General features: G+C 41.4%; 1 protein-coding gene across 3 annotated transcripts in view; it reads left to right on the top strand.

The window, feature by feature from the left end:
• Positions 1-15,921, top strand: part of DDR1 (discoidin domain receptor tyrosine kinase 1) — a 129,399-nt gene extending 113,478 nt beyond the window's left edge. For all 3 annotated transcript variants that reach the window (XM_073598918.1, XM_073598916.1, XM_073598917.1), the window contains 2 exons: positions 3,020-3,169; positions 9,449-15,921. In XM_073598918.1, the coding sequence (XP_073455019.1) occupies positions 3,020-3,169; positions 9,449-9,607 (309 nt within the window). In that variant the 3' untranslated portion in view covers positions 9,608-15,921. The remainder of the gene's footprint in view (positions 1-3,019; positions 3,170-9,448) is intronic.
• The last annotated feature ends 2,448 nt before the right edge of the window (positions 15,922-18,369 follow it).

The raw sequence follows: 18,369 nt of genomic DNA, 5'->3' as shown, positions 1-18,369 counted from the left end.
CACTTTAACCCTTCTCTTCTCTATTCTGCTACTGACAACCTATATGACATAATCTCTCCCCTGTCCTGTCCTGACCTGGCCACTTCTGTCTACAACAGTTCACTCTCATCATCACTAGATGCACTTGCTCCCCTAACCACACGCAGAATTAGGCCCCGACCGTTACAACCCTGGCAAACTGACAACACTAGAAATCTCAAGAGACATTGCTGTGCTCTTGAACGACTGTGGCGTAAAACCAAATGCCTGCAAGATTTCACCCTATATAAATCTGCCCTTCTAAAATACAATTCATGCCTCCATGCTGCCAAACAAGCCTACTTTGTCTCTCTTATTAATTCCTTGTCATCCAGTCCCCGTCGGCTCTTCTCAACCTTTAACTCTCTGCTTCGTCCACCACCCCCTCTACCCACTAACTCACTCACTGCCCAAGAGATTGCCAATCACTTCAAAAACAAGATCAATGCAATTCGTGAGGACATCTCCACTGTGCGTACATCTTCCCCACCCATCATACCTTGCCCAGCAGCACATTCAACCCTCTCCTCTTTTGAATTGGCTACTACGGAAGAGGTTACAAAAATTTTCTCGAATGCCCACCTAACCAATTGTCCCTTGGATCCTGTTCCCTCACAACTACTACGGTCACCCTCTTCTTCTATCCTATGCTCCCTCACCCACATCTTCAATCTCTCCCTTTCTAGTGGCATTTTCCCCTCCCCTCTAAAACATGCACAGATCACTCCCATTCTTAAAAAGCCCTCACTGGACCCTACCGACCTGAACAACTTAAGACCCATCTCATTACTCCCATTCACCTCTAAACTTCTAGAACGCTTAGTCTACAACCGTCTTAGCTCCTACCTCAATGAAAATAACCTTCTTGACCCCTTACAGTCTGGCTTTCGCTCGCAGCACTCCACGGAAACTACCTTACTAAAACTCACTAACGATTTACTAACTGCTAAAACCAACAGCCAGTACTCCATACTCCTACTACTTGACCTCTCTGCGGCCTTTGATACTGTTGACCACCCGCTCCTTCTCAATAAACTACATTCCCTTGGCCTCCGAGATTCTGCTCTATCCTGGTTCTCTGGCTATTTATCACAGCGCTCCTTCAGTGTCACCTACAACTCTGTCTCCTCCTCTCCATTGCCCCTTTCTGTGGGGGTCCCCCAAGGCTCGGTTCTTGGACCCCTTCTCTTCTCTATCTACACCACCTCCCTTGGTCACCTAATAACTGCCCACGGCTTCCAATACCACTTATACGCTGATGACACCCAAATCTATCTGTCTACTCCTCACCTCACTCCTTCAGTCTCCTCTCGCATTACTAACTTACTAACTGACATATCAGCATGGATGTCGCACCACTTCCTTAAACTAAATCTCTCTAAAACTGAGCTATTAATATTCCCCCCTGCCCGTGCCCCCCTCCATGACTTTTCCATCAAAATCAACAATGCAACCATCAGTCCCTCCCCTCACGCCAGGGTACTAGGTGTAATCCTAGACTCCGACTTGTCATTTCAGCCTCAAATCCAATCATTGTCAAAAGTTTGTAGAATTCACCTCCGTAACATCTCTAAAATTCGCCCTTTTTTAACAAATGAAACCACCAAGCTCCTCATTCACTCCCTTGTTATCTCTCGCCTTGACTATTGCAACTCCCTTCTCATTGGCCTACCGCTCCATAGGCTATCCCCTCTTCAGTCTATCATGAATGCTGCTGCCAGACTTATCCACCTTACCAACCGCTCAGTGTCTGCCAACCCTCTACTTCAATCCCTACACTGGCTCCCAATCACCCAGCGAATTAAATTCAAAATTCTAACCACAACATACAAAGCCATTCACAACTCTGCCCCAAGCTACATCACTAATCTTGTCTCCAAATATCACCCAAATCGTCCTCTCCGCTCTTCTCAAGACCTCCTGCTTTCAAGCTCTCTCATCTCCTCCTCCCATGCTCGTCTCCAGGATTTCTCCAGAGCCTCTCCCATCCTCTGGAACTCGCTACCTCCATCTATCCGGCTAGCCCCTACTCTTGCTACCTTCAGGCAATCCCTGAAAACTCATCTCTTCAGGAAAGCCTATCACGTCTCCAACTAATCTCCTACCACTTCCACCAGCTCATTCTCCACAGTTACAACCTTTTGTACCACCTGCCCCACCCTATTAGATTGTAAGCTCTTCTGAGCAGGGCCCTCTTAATCCTATTGTATTGTATTATATTATAACGGTATTGTCTCCCTTTTATATTGTAAAGCGCTGCGTAAACTGTTGGCGCTATATAAATCCTGAATAATAATAATAATAATAATAATAATAATAATTTTCCCTGAGTTCCTTATTTAACAAAGCACAGAACAATATGTTTGAGATGTTGTCCTTTTTTTCTAAATTTATTTTTATAGTATTACTTCATAAATGTATTTATGAATAAAAGGTCCATACACTAGAAATAAAGCACACAACCTTCTGATAAAGGAGGTCTAAATTTACAAAAGACAGTTCCATAGTAGTCACAGTTTAGAATACCATATAACTTTGAAAAATACAAAACCTTAAGGGTCTTCCGGGGACCTTAGGATAGCAGGAGGCTCCGAACAGTCAAGAAATATTGAATTCCAAAAGTCAGGGTAAACAATCCAAGGCCTATCCCTCTCCAAGTGTATTTTTTTTATTGGATACTTCAAGGTAGGGAGGATGAGAATAGATGATAGATAGCTATGATAGAGAGGAATAAAGATGGGGAAGGGGTTTGAATGAAGGGGATTGGAGAAGGTGTAGAGCTTTGAGAAGTGGGGTGGAAGAGAGGATAGGTCTCTCTCCCAGCCTCCTATCATCCATTTACAACAGTTATACCATTGTCCTTTTTTATAACTGTACTGCTATAATGCTCAACTTGTATGTTTGAACCAGTAAATTGCTGCTGAAAACTTCAATAAAATACTATTGAAAGAAAAAAATAAGCTAAAACAAAACTCCCAACATCACCTGTTCTTCCACACAGGGAAAATTCACCACAGCCAGCGATGTCTGGGCGTTTGGGGTGACGTTGTGGGAGATTTTGATGCTATGTAAGGAGCAACCGTATGGAGAGCTGAATGACGAGGATGTGATTGAGAATGCCGGGGAAATTTTTCGAGACAGCAAAAAACAGGCAAGTGTCTTTATGTCACTCTTGCTGATGATGTACTCTCATATGCTGGTTCTGAAGTATCAGATTCTTGTCTGATTTTTGTCACCGTATGCACTGTATAATCTTTATGGAATTAAAAAACAGGTAGGTGTGGTTGAGATGTCAACGGTCTTATTTATGAAGCTGGAGCAAAGTAAAAGAAAGTTTTTCACAGAACAAAGATCAGATGTGCCCTGACGCCTATTGTAACCTGCACTAATCTGGCTTTTACTAGCAGTTAGTATGGTTGGATTCTTCCATTGTGACTGTTGCAGGAAAATTGATTACAGGATAAGTCACCTACTGCTTTCAGCAAAAGTCTACCAATATGCCGCGTTCACACGATTGGGATTTTAGTCGGAAAAAGATATGATGGCTTTTCCAACAGGATTCCGCTCAAGCTTGCCTTGCTCACACACGGTCACACAAAAGTTCGCTGAACTTTGGACCGTCAAGAACGCGGTAACGTACAACACTATGACAAGCTGAGAAGATGAAGTTCAATGCTTCCGAGCATGCGTCAAATTGTTTCCGAGCATGCGTAGGAATTTTGCGCGTTGGAATTGCTACAGACGATCGCATTTTCAGATAGGAACTTTTTCCAACCGAAAAATTGAGAACATGCTCTTGATCTTTTGCTGGCTGGAATTCGGACAGCAAAAGTCCGATGGAGCATACACACGGTCGCATTTTCCGACCAAAAGCTCTCATCGGTCTTTTGCTGGCCGAATTTCCGATCGTGTGTACGCGGCAATAGAGATCTGACCTGTGGCTTGCACGGACATAAAATCAGCAGTAGGACACAAGGATACAATATGAATAAATTTAAAGTATAACAGGTCTATGTATATCCAGCAGTTGCTTCATGGTTAGACATGTAATTGGATATATTGATGGCTATACCTTATTGATGTAATGACTTGGAACTGCCATTCCTAATTTAAATAAAATATTTGGAAAAAAATGTTTTTAAGTATAACTAAAGACAAAACTTTTCTTAATTTTGGATAGCGTTGAGATGGATTAGAATACACATCAGGTTTCTATTGCGGTCTGTGCCCATGTTAGGAAGATTCACCCTCTTCATTTGTCCTGTTTACCATTATCATAATGTTTTGGCTATGGGACAGGAAGTGAAAAGAAGTCTCCCTAATGGGCCACAGATGGCAAAAAAAAAAAAACTGACAGGGTTATAACACTCCATTACACTATCTAAAATGAAAAAAAATGCCTTTAGCTCAACTTTAAAAACAATTCATTATATATTTTCAAGGAGAAGTAACAAGGGTGCAGTTAGTGGAAGTACAGTGAATAGATTTACCTTAGTTGCATTTATTCACCCAGAAAACTCAGATTGTTTTCTGCAGAGCTACAACCATTCTGGAATGCAGGGCTGACAGGATTAATCCGTCGCCTCGGTCACATCTTGAATATCTTCATGCTGCCAAATACTTTTCAAAAGCCACATAGGGCTCATGGGAGTCTTGTTAATAAGATGTTAGTGTTAATTTTTGTGACGTAGTCAGTAACCTGAAGGCCAGAACCAAAAGCTTTTCTTTTAATGCTGACCTCTGCTCATCTGGATTCTACTCATCGTTCATTTACTCCACCACCCTCTAGGGTTCTGGCCCCAATAAGTGCTTTTTAGCTGCCATTCAATAAACACGAAAAATTGAAGAATTGTTGTACGGTAATTAATTTTCTTTTCTGATTGGGTTCAATAAGAGTTTAGTCAATGTCCTGGAACAAGTATGCATAACTGTAAATTGCAGTAAAGTCAGACATCCTTACTTGCATGCTTGTTGCAGGTCAGGGAAAAAAGCAAGAGGGTACACATGACAACCAGAATTAGCATTTGTAGGACGAGAAGTATCAATGGCAGCCTCCATGTTTCTTTTAGGAAAGTTTTCTTTTAGTGCTTTTTCACAATACCATAGCTGGGCTGCATTGCTCAATGCATTTCAAATGAAAGTTCAGGCCAAATACCAATGTTTTCAATGGTGTCAGTTCACACTAATGTACTTTGGGACAGGATAGTTTGAATTGCACCTCAACACACTGCAGTTGAAAGGACAGAAGCTAAAACAGAAAAAAAAAAAAAAGGAAAGCATCCACACTGCAAATTGTAAAATTGCATGCCTGCTTGTGTGCATTTTTCAACATTAACACAGGCAATATGATGTGAACAAGACCTTAGCCCCCGTTCATACCGAATCTGACTTTGAAACTGCGCAACTTTACTTGAAATCGCACAATTTCAAAGTCGCATGTCAGTGCGTCTTCAAGGTGTGACTTGGCTGACATCTGTGCGACTTCATGCACAGATGTCTATGCAAGTCACACTTAAAATCTGCAAAAATAGCGCAAGAACTTCTTTTTCAAATCGGTGCGGCACTGTAAAGTCGGCATTGCATCGATTTGAACAGTTCTATTGCCGACAATAGGGTGCGACTTATCATTCGATTTGGACATGTCAGATCCCTTGACAAGACACACCAGTGTGCACCAGGGGCTAAGTAGAATCTAGTAGTAGAATCTGACATGTGGTACCAGGAAGTCCTAGACATCTATTGACAAAGAGTGGCAAAGTAACAAAACAATTGCATTTTCTATTCAAGTAGAAAATTGTCATGTTAATTGGCTCCTGTCTAAACTTGTTCCAGTATGTATGAATGTGAGTTATGCCCCTTTCACACATACAGATCCATTTTCACGGACTCCGCTTTCTCAGCAGGGATCGATCCGCTCATCCCTGCTGAGCCGACGGATGACAGGTCCGTCTCCGGTCACTGTGCAGAGACGGACCTGTCAGATCTCCGCTCTCCTCTATGGGGAGATCGGATGAAAACAGACCGCCTGTCTGTTTACACCCGATCCCATAGACAGATGGAAAATAGAGTTTCCATCCTTCTGGATTTGGCGGAGCGGATGTTAGCGGGCATGTCACAGCTGACATCCATCGCTCCATAGAACTGCATGGAGCGTCCATTCAGGTCCGCCTGAAAAAACTGACAGGCGGACCTCAACGGTCCGCATGTGTGAAAGGGACTTTAGATTGCAAGCCCCTTGATCTAAGCATTGATGTGAATGTACAATATACATTATATGTAAAGAGCTGCGTAAATTGACAGTGTTATCTAAGTACCTGTCATAATGTTAAATTAGGTGAAGACAATGGTGGAAAGCTGACAGATTGGCAAAAAGGCAGCTTGTTTTGATGCAGTATTAAAGAAAAAAATATGCCAAGATCTTTATAAATAGGCTCCATAGAATCTGTCTCTGTGACTCAGGAGGCAGTAGACAGAGATAGTTGGGTCATGATAATATTCATTTCCAGCCATCTCTGGATGCTTTAGAAAATGTTTTGGAAGCCCAGCAGTTCTCATGACCTGTCGAATGGACAGATGTAAAAGACAGCAAGAGGGTAAAGTGTAGTGGTTTCTCATGCTCCTATTTTAGAAGAAGGCCGAGTGCTACTCCGCAATTTCTTTGCTACTGAGAGATTTAACCACTTGCTGATAGTCACCTCAGGGGCAATACACTGAAACCACTGAGATATAACAAGATAACTGTCACCAAGCAGTAAAGTATATGTTCAGGCATTACCCAAACTTAGCCCTAACCCTCCTTCTCCCAGTCTTAATTGTGTTCCAGAATGTTTTCTGTTAACTTGTTCTTGTAAGGTACCAGGCAGGGCTTCCCTCTCTCACCACGATTGTTTGTCCTGGCTATAGAACTGCTGGCAGCATGGATTAGGGCCAACAACATTGTGGGGTTCAGGTATGGCATCCTACAAGCAAAAATTCTGCTTTACGCAGATGATATGTTCCTGCTACTGGATGACACAGAAATTTCCTTGAGAAATATAGTTTGTAATGCATGGTTGCCTATACAATAAAGGTAATTGAAAAAGAGAGGATGCTCGGGCTATACTTAAGCCGCTAGGTACCAGTTCTGGGTGGGAAAGGATTTGATTGATCCATTACACTGTACAGGTGCATCTAAAAAAATTAGATTTTCATCAAAAAGTTAGTGATTGTAAGGGTAATTTGTTTTTTTTTTTAAATAACAAACATATCATACTTACCTCCACTGTGCAGCTCGTTTTGCACAGAGTGGCCCCAAACCTGCTCTTCTGGGGTCCCCCCTGCAGCTCGTCCCCGCATCTGATAACCCCCTCGGAGAAGCGCTTCCCCGAGGGGGTTACCTTGTGGGCGCACTCCCGAGTCCAGCATTCCCCGGTGTGACCTCGGCAACCGCGTCATTGGATTTGATTGACAGCAGCGGGAGCTAATGGCTGTGCTGCTATCAATCTATCCAATCAAGAGCCGGGAGCCCGTGGAGAGAGAGACAGCACGTTCCCGTTGACTCAATGAAGGGGTTCAGGTAAGTAAAACGAGGGGGGGGCGGTGACTGCCAGGTGTTTTTTCACCTTGATGCATTAAGGTGAAAAAACACGAACCTTTACAACCCCTTTAATTTATTTCAGTAATTCTATTCAAAAAGTGAAGCTCCTATATTATATAGAATCATTACACACAGAGTGATATACAGTATTTCAAGTATTTCTTCCTTTTAACTTTGAGGATTATGTCTTACGGCTAGTGAAAATGCAAAATTCAGTATCTCAGAAAATTATAATATTGTGAAAAAGTTCAATACTGTAGACTCATGGGGGTTTATTTACTAAAGGCAAATCCACTTTGCAGTACAAGTGCACTTGGAAGTGCAGTTGCTGTAGAATTGAGGGGGACATGCAAGGAAAATAAAAAAAAAAAAAAAAAACAGCATTTTTGCTTGTACAAGATGATAAAATCAGCAGAGCATCCCTACTTTTCAGATCTTCCCCTCAGATTTACAGCGACAGCACTTCCAAATTCACTTTCAAGTGCACTTGTAGTGCAGAGTGGATTTGCCTTTAGTAAATCGACCCCATGTTGTCACACTCTAATCAGCTAATTAACTCAAAACACCTGTAAAGGTTTCCTGAGACTTTAAATGGTCTCTCAGTCTGGTTCAGTAGGTTACACAATTATGGGGAAGACTGCCGATTTAACAGTTGTCCAGAAGACAGTCATTAACACCCTCCACAAGGAGGGTAAGTCACAAAAGGTCATTGCTAAAGAAGCTGGCTGTTCACAGAGTGCTGTATCTAAGCATATTAATGGAAAGTTGGGTGAAAGGAAAAAGTATGGTAGAAAAAGGTGCACAAGCAACAGGGATAACCGCAGCCTTGAGAGGATTGTGAAGCAAAGACCATTCAAGAATTTGGAATTCACAAGGAGTGAACTACAGCTGGTGTCAGTGCTTCAAGAGCCACCAGACACAGACGTATCCAAGACATGGGCTACAACTGTCACATTCCTTGTGTCAAGCCACTCCTGAACCAGAGACAATATCAGAAGTGTCTTACCTGGGATAAGGAAAAAAAAAAAAAAGGACTGGACTGTTACTCAGTGGTCCAAAGTCATCTTTTCGGATGAAAGTAAATTTTGCATTTCATTTGAAAATCAAGGTCCCAAAGTCTAGAGAAAGAATTGAGAGGCACAGAATCCAAGTTGCATGAGGTTCAGTGTGAAGTTTCCACAGTCAGTAATGATTTGGGGAGCAATGTCATCTGCTGGTGTTGGTCCACTATTCTAGAGCACTTCATGCTTCCCTCTGCTGACCAGCTTTATGGAGATGCCGATTTAATTTTCCAGCAGGACTTGGCACCTGCCCACACTGCCAAAAGTACCAATACCTGGTTTAATGATCATGGCATCACTGTGCTTGATTGGCCAGCAAACTCACCTGACCTAAACCCCATAGAGAATCCGTGGGGTATTGTCAAGAGGAAGGTGAGACACACCAGACCCAACAATGCAGACAAGCTGAAGGCCGCTATCAAAGCAACCTGGGCTTCCATAACACCTCAGCAGTGCCACAATCTGATCGCTGAGAGTCACACGCTCTATTTGAACCGGTGACTATTATCACCAGCATAAAAAGTGATGGGCAATTCAGATTTTACAATTGTCACCACACAGGTGAGTGAAAATCTTCCAATGGGACATTTGTTTGACAACTGTCTTAAGAGAAGGTTTCAAATCATTTCCTGTGGTGTCTCAAGGACATGAAGTTAAGAGGAAGGGGAGTTTAATTTGAATGTATCCCTTAAAATTCAGTACTGCAGGGAGTTATTTAAGGGTTTGTAACATTGTTGTTTCCTTAGTTGTGAGTATAAACTAACTTTCTCCATTCATTTTCCTTTTACTCCAGATCTACCTGTCCCGGCCACTTATCTGTCCTACATCGCTGTATGAGTTAATGCTGCAGTGCTGGGCCAGAGACTGCAGGGAAAGGCCCTCTTTCCAGGACATCCATGCTTTGCTAACCTCCCATGCCCTCTGTTGTTCCACTGTGGATGCAAAAGAATAATGGAAGCGCCACACATTCTACGGACACCCTTCAATCCTCCATCATTATTGTTTGTGATCCAGCCTTTAGAAAGCATCTCATCATTTCATCCTGAACATCAGCCCATGACCCCCTTTTAGCTATTCCATTTTACTGTCTCCTCAGTCAAAAACACTGGATTAGTTACAAGCAGACAAAACACTATACACTGAAAGATACAATGTGAACACATCAAATTCCATAACCCTAAAACTGTACATGTCTACACTGGATCTTGCATTGATCACATAGTGGGTTGATTTAATAAAGGCAAATAGACTGTACATTTTGCAAGTCTTTGTAAAGAATACCTTATCAAATCCAAGGCAAAAAAAATTAAAAATAATTTTTGCTTGCATATGATTGGATGGTGGAAATTAGCAGAGCTTCACCACATTCACTACACTCTGGGGAAAATGAGTGCAACTTCACTTGCAAAGTGCATGGTCTATTTGCCTTTAGTAAATCAGTCCCAAGTTACATAACCTCAAGGTCATGTTAGTACAACCTATTTAAAGACCACTACCAGGAAAAGATACAGAATGTGAAAAAAGCTAATATAATATTTACAGTTATGTATGTAAATGTTGTCACCATACCTATACAGAACTTGGAATATCTGATAGTTATAACACTTTGCTGCCATGTTATTCAAAAAGATACACCAGAATGAAATGTGCTAGTTTTTCTCCTAAGGCATTAACTGGACAGGAAATTAACCCTGTGCTGGAAAAAGCGGTCCCCACCTATATTACCTTCACCTAAAGTATAATAGGTTTTAATAATATCCCCCATGTTTATGTATATATCTGTGAATAATATTGCTCATCACTCCAATCAGCATTTTATTAATATGTAGTGGCCCTTTAATTATGTCAAAACCAACAGAGGTTACCCATGGCCACCAGATTTCAGTTTACTATAGCAATATCACTATAAAGATGATTTCTGATGGGTCAATTTGGGTTACTGCTTCTTACACGTCATTGCTACACCTTTCATTGCCTTAATGAATAAGCCCATACCTGTGTCACCCACTACATATACACACTTTAACATTAATGCAACATTCCACATGTAAAAAGCCATGTTCAAAACCACTAGCGGTTGTCCTTACATTTATCGCATTGGCCTGATTTACAAAAGTGCCAGAAGAAAGGTAAGTAAAAAAAAATGTTTTGGAATGTGATGAAAAAAAACAACACTTACATGTTTTCTTTAAAGCGGTAGTAAGCCGCTATTGGAATAAAAAATAAGTGGGCCCCCTGCAGGGTTTAGTGATAATGTACTAGTATGCACCACATACTAGCCCATTATGACAGACTTACCTGTAAAGCGGATCCCTCTCACGCAGTGCTGTCACGATCCCTGGCACTGCCATCTTCGCCCTGTCTTTCTTCCGAGTTCGCGGGCTCTGGCTGTATGAATGGGAGCCCTCTGCTCCGGCACAGAGCTCTGAAGGTATGGCACGGGTGTGCTGTCCCTTGAGAGCACATGCATCGGTGAGGTCACTGGTAGCATTGCTGGTGAATATCTCCTAAACAGTTCAAGTTTAGGAGATATTCACTGTACCTACAGGTAAGCCTTATTATAGGCTTATCTGCAGGTACAAGTTCAAAAGTGGAGTTTATCTCCACTTTAAGCTGACCAGACATGGAAAAGTTTCTTTTTCAATTGAAAAAGAAAGGTGGATAAAGGAATGCTCTCCTGCTGCATTGGATTCTGGCAGCAGGGATTCCTCCGCTGTCAGAATACACTGATCAGCACTACAGCACTGATTGAAGGAAATTTTTCCAGCAAGCCGATAAAAGAGAAATCAATCATTAGATCATCTTCTCTGGAATGGGAACTACCATAGAACTAGCCAAATTTTGATCCATCTATGGCCAGCTCTAAGCCGGCCATTCACCCTACAGATAAATTCTACATTTGGATTAACCAAAATAATGTCAGGGCCTACTGAAAAATACATTTTGTTTGTATCTGTATTTAGGTGAGCCCTTGCGATAGATATCAGATTGAGGAATGAAATGTAGATAGGCCCCAAAGCACACGTTTATAAACAAAGGCCCTAAATACTATACATTATTCAGATGCTACAGACCAGGCTCAGTCACTCTGAAGTTTTTAGTTGCTTAGGCACTAGAAATCCCAGCACATCACTGCTGGCCCTAGATTGTCCTCTCTAACTGAACCACTTAATTAAACAGATGCACCTTATTCAAACACACCTGTAGAACAGTCACACTGTCCCTTTTAATCCAAGTCTTACTGTTCGTCTGCATCCATTGGCAAACTTTATAAGCTGCTCTGTACATTTCATGATGATGTGGAATCAATTTGATATTTGGGACCGAGGAATTTTTATGAAACATATGTTGGATTTCCAGCCAAAGAACTTTTATGTCAGGAATTTAAGATATGAATGGCATTCTCCAGAAGACATCTCTACTGTAATTCCACATACTGGACTATTCTACAGAGGCGTGATGTGGGACCTGCCCTTTCTATGATAACCAAAACCTGGGCCCATTTGCTTCTTGAGAAATGCCTAGGGCAGATGCTCGGAGATAACACCCCAGCATGATTGTGTACACCATTGCTCATATTTTCTCTTATAAGAACTTCACTTCAAACTCCTCATATTTAATTTTTGATGAAGGGAGATTAGAGAATCATTACACGCAGGCTTAGATCTACCACCCGATCTTCATTAGGAGGATTTTCTTCTATGATCCATTGCTATTTTTCGTGCAGCTGTGTCCTTCATTGCATCCAAGATCACCAATTACTTCCATGCCACACTAGCGATTCTGACCCTGGCATCTAAACTGTTGAGTCCACTGACCTTCTATGGCATTACTTCCTTGCTGGCAAAGTATTGCTGTAGGGTCCTGGTCAGCCAGGTAGCGACACCTACTTAATAAAATGTTGTACTTTTTGCACGGTGTTGCCAGCAACTTAATCACCAGTGTGACATCAGCCAGTAGGTTTTGGACTTCTAGTCTTTCTAGTGTACCAGGCCTGTCCAACATCATATTGTAAACAGTACATTCAAGCTGTGCAATGTAATTGGCTTTTCAAAGTCAATACTAACATGCCGTAGATCTTCTCAAGATGTGATGGGCCTTGGTCTTTCTCCCTGCCTTCTACCTAGAAAGGGAAAGGACAGCCTCTGCGTCTGCGAAAGGGAAAGTACTTCTTAACTTGGAAGGTTTAGGAGCATTGAAGGAGAAATCTTTAGAAATAAGGAGTCCAAAATGAAATTAAAATTATTCTTTACAATCTTTGAACAAATAAAATAATTACATTTTGGACCTCCTAGAAGTGTGTTGGTGCTCCTGAATCTAGCTGGCAGAGGCTGGCATTATTTTAAAGGAGACTTCCAAGGAGTGGATTTTCACAGCTGGGCTATGGAGGGAAATGTTATCTTTTCCTTTAAATTCATGAGAACATGGACATACTAGAATTTTTTTAATTGAATTCTTGATAACCCCCTTAGTCTGCTGTTGGACACCAGACAGTCACCACTGTGCCATCTTCTAAGTAATGTGACTAGATCCAGTTGGGTCTAATAATTGAAAAATACCACAGAACGCTCAATATTTATGTCAGTATTCATGTGCATAAAACATTTATTGTTTGGAAAATGTTTTATGTTGGCTAAAGGCAGAATAAACTTCAGCCAATGTTTTTTTTTTCTTTCAGTTGGAAAATGCTGACTTTTCAGTTAGTATGAAATTTCTATGGAAATTTTCATTTTTTATTTAAGATGAGCTGACCTCTCTTTAAAGTGGACCTGTCATTTTGTAACAGGGAGCTGTGAAATATAAAAAGTCTCTAAGTCTCTCAAACGTGGGTATTTTCAGAGCTGCTTCTTTCAGTAAGAAGACCTGGTTTGAATTTTGACTTTAAGCTCCCCTTTATAGGAACTCCGAATACAGGATAATTCTTTTTAAGCTAGTACAATTAAGTGATGTTAGAGTGCAGAGGAGAGGTTATAGGAAGTTGCTTAAAGTAAACTTTTATTATCTTGTTTTTGAATGTTCAAGCTAACAGTATCCTTGCTTTTACTGCTTACAGAGTCACCGCAGGTTACATGTTCTGACATCATTAGATGTTTTGGTTTTTTTCCTGGTTGGTGAGCATGCCCTTTTAAATTTAAAACCGAACTCCATTTGGAATGTAAAACAGCCTCTTTAAAAGTATTTAGTTGTTTTTTTTCTGATTTACATGTCTGCCAACCCAGTCCTGAGATTTACACAGCCCCGTACGACAGAGCCAGACTGGTGACCTGATTTTTTTTTTTTTTTTTTATGCTGCAGTAATGAAACATTAGAGAAATGTTTCCCGTGGGACTTTAATGCAGCCAAACATCAAAATGTTTAAAAGAAAGTTTTTTCATGTACAAATGTTTAAAAATATTGCATAAAATCAAAATATTGAGATTCTGGTTGTTCAATGGCACTTCTATAAACATTGTACCCCTATATTTTGGGCAGCCAGCAATACATACACAATAAGCAACATTTTTATAATATATTGTGCTGCAATTTCCAATGCGTTTCAATTAATATACAATCAGGGGAAAAATATGGATACCTGCAAATTAATCCAAAAATTATCATAATTAGCACGATTTTAATTTCTATGCAGGTACCCATATTTTTCCCCTGATGAAGATTGCATATCAGTTAAAACGTGTTGGGAAATTGCAGCACAACATATTATAATAATAAGGTTGCTTATTGTATATGTATTGATGAATGCTTAAAATGTAGGGTTACAATGTTCCATCAGTTATATTGCTTTAAACTGAAAGTTTGCCATTTGTAGTTGTAAGTGCCATGGTTGCTATAATTTGCCTTTACTCCCTAGCAGGTGCTTTATGTGAACATTGTGCCTATATTCTTGAATGTCCTTTTTCTCCGTTTTTCCTTGTTTGAGAAAAATCAATAAAATTGCCATTTGAAAAAAAATAAAAATATAGGGTTACACTGTTCACAGAAGTGCCACTGAACAACCAGAATGTCAATGATATTTTGATTTTATGCAATATTTTTAAACATTTGTACAATAAAAACCTTCTTTTATACATTTTGATGTTTGGCTGCATTAAAGTCCCATGGGAGAGATTTCTCTATTGTATCTAATCAAGGGATGCGGTAACCTCTGACTCAAAAGGCTTCACCTATCTTCTTGCAGCAATGAAATCTAGCTTAGGTCACTTTTCTACCTCCCACCAATGACTGGAAAGTGAAAGAACAGAAATTAAATTTTTTTTTTTTTATTTATTATATCTGCCTGGAGTTTAGTTTTAATCCACAAAATCAGCTCCTGTATTTATATCCGGACAGGTTTAGCTTTAAGTTTTGCTACATAGATGTAGTGTCAGGATTGATAAAGAATGTCAGCAGTCCAAAAAACAAAGAAAACAAAACAAAAAAAACAAAAAGAACAAGGCCGTCCAAAAATGGACACTACGAGTCCCACATTCACCTATTTAATTGAGTATCGGGCCAGCTGTGGAAAAGAGTATTCATTTTACAACCTTACTTATTCAATAAAGTGCTGTGACAGGTAGAGGTACAGGTACCCCCTTCCCCAGACCAGGTTTTGGTTTAGTCCACGTAAGTGACCTCAAGAATCTGTGTATATTATGCGGTCTCCTTGTAATGGTGCTATCAGTACAAACATGCTTTATGGTCACAACACCATGGCATAAATATATATACCAAATCCAACTTGCAATTACTGAAAACAAATTGCCAATTCTTCACGTTTTGCAGTAACAATTTTGTTTAGGTTCAGTAAAATATATATTCCTGGAACTTTGTGAATAATGAAATCCAGAAGACTGGAATGCTAAGAAACATCTAGGAAAAAAAAATTTACATTTATGAATAGATGATATAAAGGAGCTTGAAATTATTCATTAGCGCTTGGCTTGATGAACTTTACTCGGTCACCTTCATATGTATGTGTGGAGTGGAACGTCCTTGAGGAAAGTCAAAACAAACAGTCGGGGGATACTTTTGTTTTGGCTGTAAAGTGGAACGTTTGTTTGAATCTTAATGGATTGTTCTGGTCAAGTCCAATTATGAAGAGGCTTGGCTATCTGGATCCGGATCTTCATGCTACGGCCTGATGTGTATATAGAGTACTGCTAAGTTAAAGCTTTAAATGAGATTGTGTTACAATTTTTTTTATATGATGTTAATATATAGAGATTTGCTGAAAATATCACTAATTTGCAGAAATAAAAAGATTGCTCTTTTTTCTAGATTCTTTTAGAACCGCTTGCTTCAGTGTTTTTATTCGACACTCTAAAAGTTAATCTTTCTCAAACCTGAGAAAGATTCAAACTGAACATTTGATTAAAAAAACAAACAAAAACAAAGCTTGTGTTAAGGTCATCAGTCATGAAATCTGTGTGTGAAATATATGCACGTACGTATGATCCATATATCCAGAGAAACAGCTGAATTCATAGGCAACTCTCCAACTATCCTGTTGAAATCAAGCTTTGCCTGGTCATCTCTATCCTCCTTATTGGTAAGTGATACCATCCATCACTTAAGGTTAGGGATGCACAGATACTGGTATCGGTGCTGATACTAGCCCTTTTCGCGAGTATCGGTACTCACAAAAATGCACCAATACCGGAAGTGATGTCACTTGGGAGCGGACCGCCTCCTCCCCTCCGGACGGTGCCATCGCTAGGTGCAGGCCTGCCCATTCTAACAGCCCACAAGCCTTGTCTCCTCGCTGCACACCTCCCTTCTCCAGCTCTGACCCCCGCCCACACAGAGCACTGGATCTGGGCTCTCCCTGGCCAGATGCTGAGGCAGAGAACAGGGGGCTCTGTATGAAGACACTGTACTGGCGTTATCCTGTTGTACTGAGCAGCGGGGCTCTCTCCCTCCTCCATGTGCTGTCCGGCCAGCTCCTCTCCCGCAAGACTCCTGTAACATGCCTGCAGTCTCTGGCTGGCTCCTGTACCATGCCTGCAGTCTCTGGCTGGCTCCTGTACCATGCCTGCAGTTACTTCTGCCTGTTGCCTCCTCCTTCCCTCTACAAGCTGTCACCTCTGCCCCCATGTCTCCCAATACCCCTCCAATCCCCATCCTCTTCCCCCCAGCAATCACAGCCTTTTCCATCCCAACTCTTCCACCCCACAATCCCCATTTCCCCCCACCCTCAACCACCTTGCCCTCACTTACCCCACCTTTCCCCTCCCACCCAACTCCTGAACAACAACCCCCGCCACCTCCCAAACCACCCCTCTTACTAGGTGATAGATATCGGTAATTGGTATCGGCGAGTACCTGCAAAGAGGTATCGGTACTGGTACTCGGTGTTAAAAAAAAAAAAAAACAAACGGTATCGGTGCATCCCTACCTAAGGTCTTATGCACACCGAAAGCAAGAGGCTGAAAATATGCTGGGCCTAAAATTCTGGGCATTTTTCCTGCCATACAAGTAAATGGCTGTATGCAGCTGTATTTGTGTAAACACTGAAGCGCTTGGAAAATACACCATGCATGCATGCACAGGTAAACACAGATACTTCTGTGCATCAGAATTCACATGAGTACAGCCGATCACTTCTATGGCAGGCTGTACACAGCACCTGCAGTAGAAAATGCCTGGAATTGTACACCCGGCATATTTTTCAGCCTCTCACCAAACATGTTGCATTATGTTTAAGCACTATCAACGGACCATTTAGGGCACAGTAATTGCCTTCTAATAACGCTGTACTAACCATGGGATGTTAGTACAGCAATCTCCCCTGCTGGGCTATTGTGTTCTGACAGGGGGACGGCCCCCCGCCAGAACTCTCCAGGCCATTGGCTGAGAGCGCTGACCAGGAGCGGATCGGCAGACCTTTTTAGGTCATGTCCCACAGCCGAGTGCAGTACACACTGACCCAATGTTGGCCCCTTACTTTTGAACTGGCCAATGCCGCCCAACATTTGGTACATGTGTACTAGGCTTTAGAGTGCTCTTATCACTAAGGAGGTCTCACTAAAAAGTAGGGTGGAAGTTGGCATAAGCCATGAATTTCAGACCCCCAGTGATGTAAAATTAAATTAAGGAGGGCACAGAAGAGGCCTTTCTGGCCAATAAAAGGTCAAAGCAGGCATCCTGTGGTGTGTTCTTGGGTGGGTGAATTTTAATGTGTGTATATAAAAGCAAAAATAGGATTTTTATAACAGCTTACCTGTAAAATCCTTTTCTTGGAGTACATTGCGGGACACAGAGCCACAGTAGTAACTGTGGGGGTTACATGGCACCTTCAGGTGATGGACATTGGCACACCCTAAAACAGGAAGTTCAATTCCCCATATAACCCCTCCCCTTACTGGGAGTACCTCAGTTTTGTAGCAAAGCAATACACATGTAACCAGAAAGAGGGGAGGGACCTTTGTGTTCCGTGATGTACTCCAAGAAAAGGATTTTACAGGTAAGCGGTTATAAAAATCCTATTTTCTTTATCGTAGATCACGGGACATAGAGTCACAGTAATAACTGTATAAGATGTCCCAGAGCAAGGTGGAACCTTCCTCTTCAAGCCATAAGCTTGAATAATTACTTGCCGAATCCATTTGGCAATAGTGGATTTCGATGCTGCCTGCCCTTTCCTAGGACCTTCAGGCAACACGAACAAAACACCTGTTTTCCGAATCAGAGCAGCCGCCTTCAAATGACTGCTCTCACTACATCCAAAGAATGTAGTGA

The sequence above is a fragment of the Aquarana catesbeiana genome, linkage group LG09 (assembly GCF_042186555.1).
Source record: "Aquarana catesbeiana isolate 2022-GZ linkage group LG09, ASM4218655v1, whole genome shotgun sequence".
Classification (NCBI taxonomy): Eukaryota; Metazoa; Chordata; class Amphibia; order Anura; family Ranidae; genus Aquarana; species Aquarana catesbeiana.
Note: the sequence above shows the minus strand (reverse complement) of the source record. Positions and strands in the feature narration are given on the sequence as shown.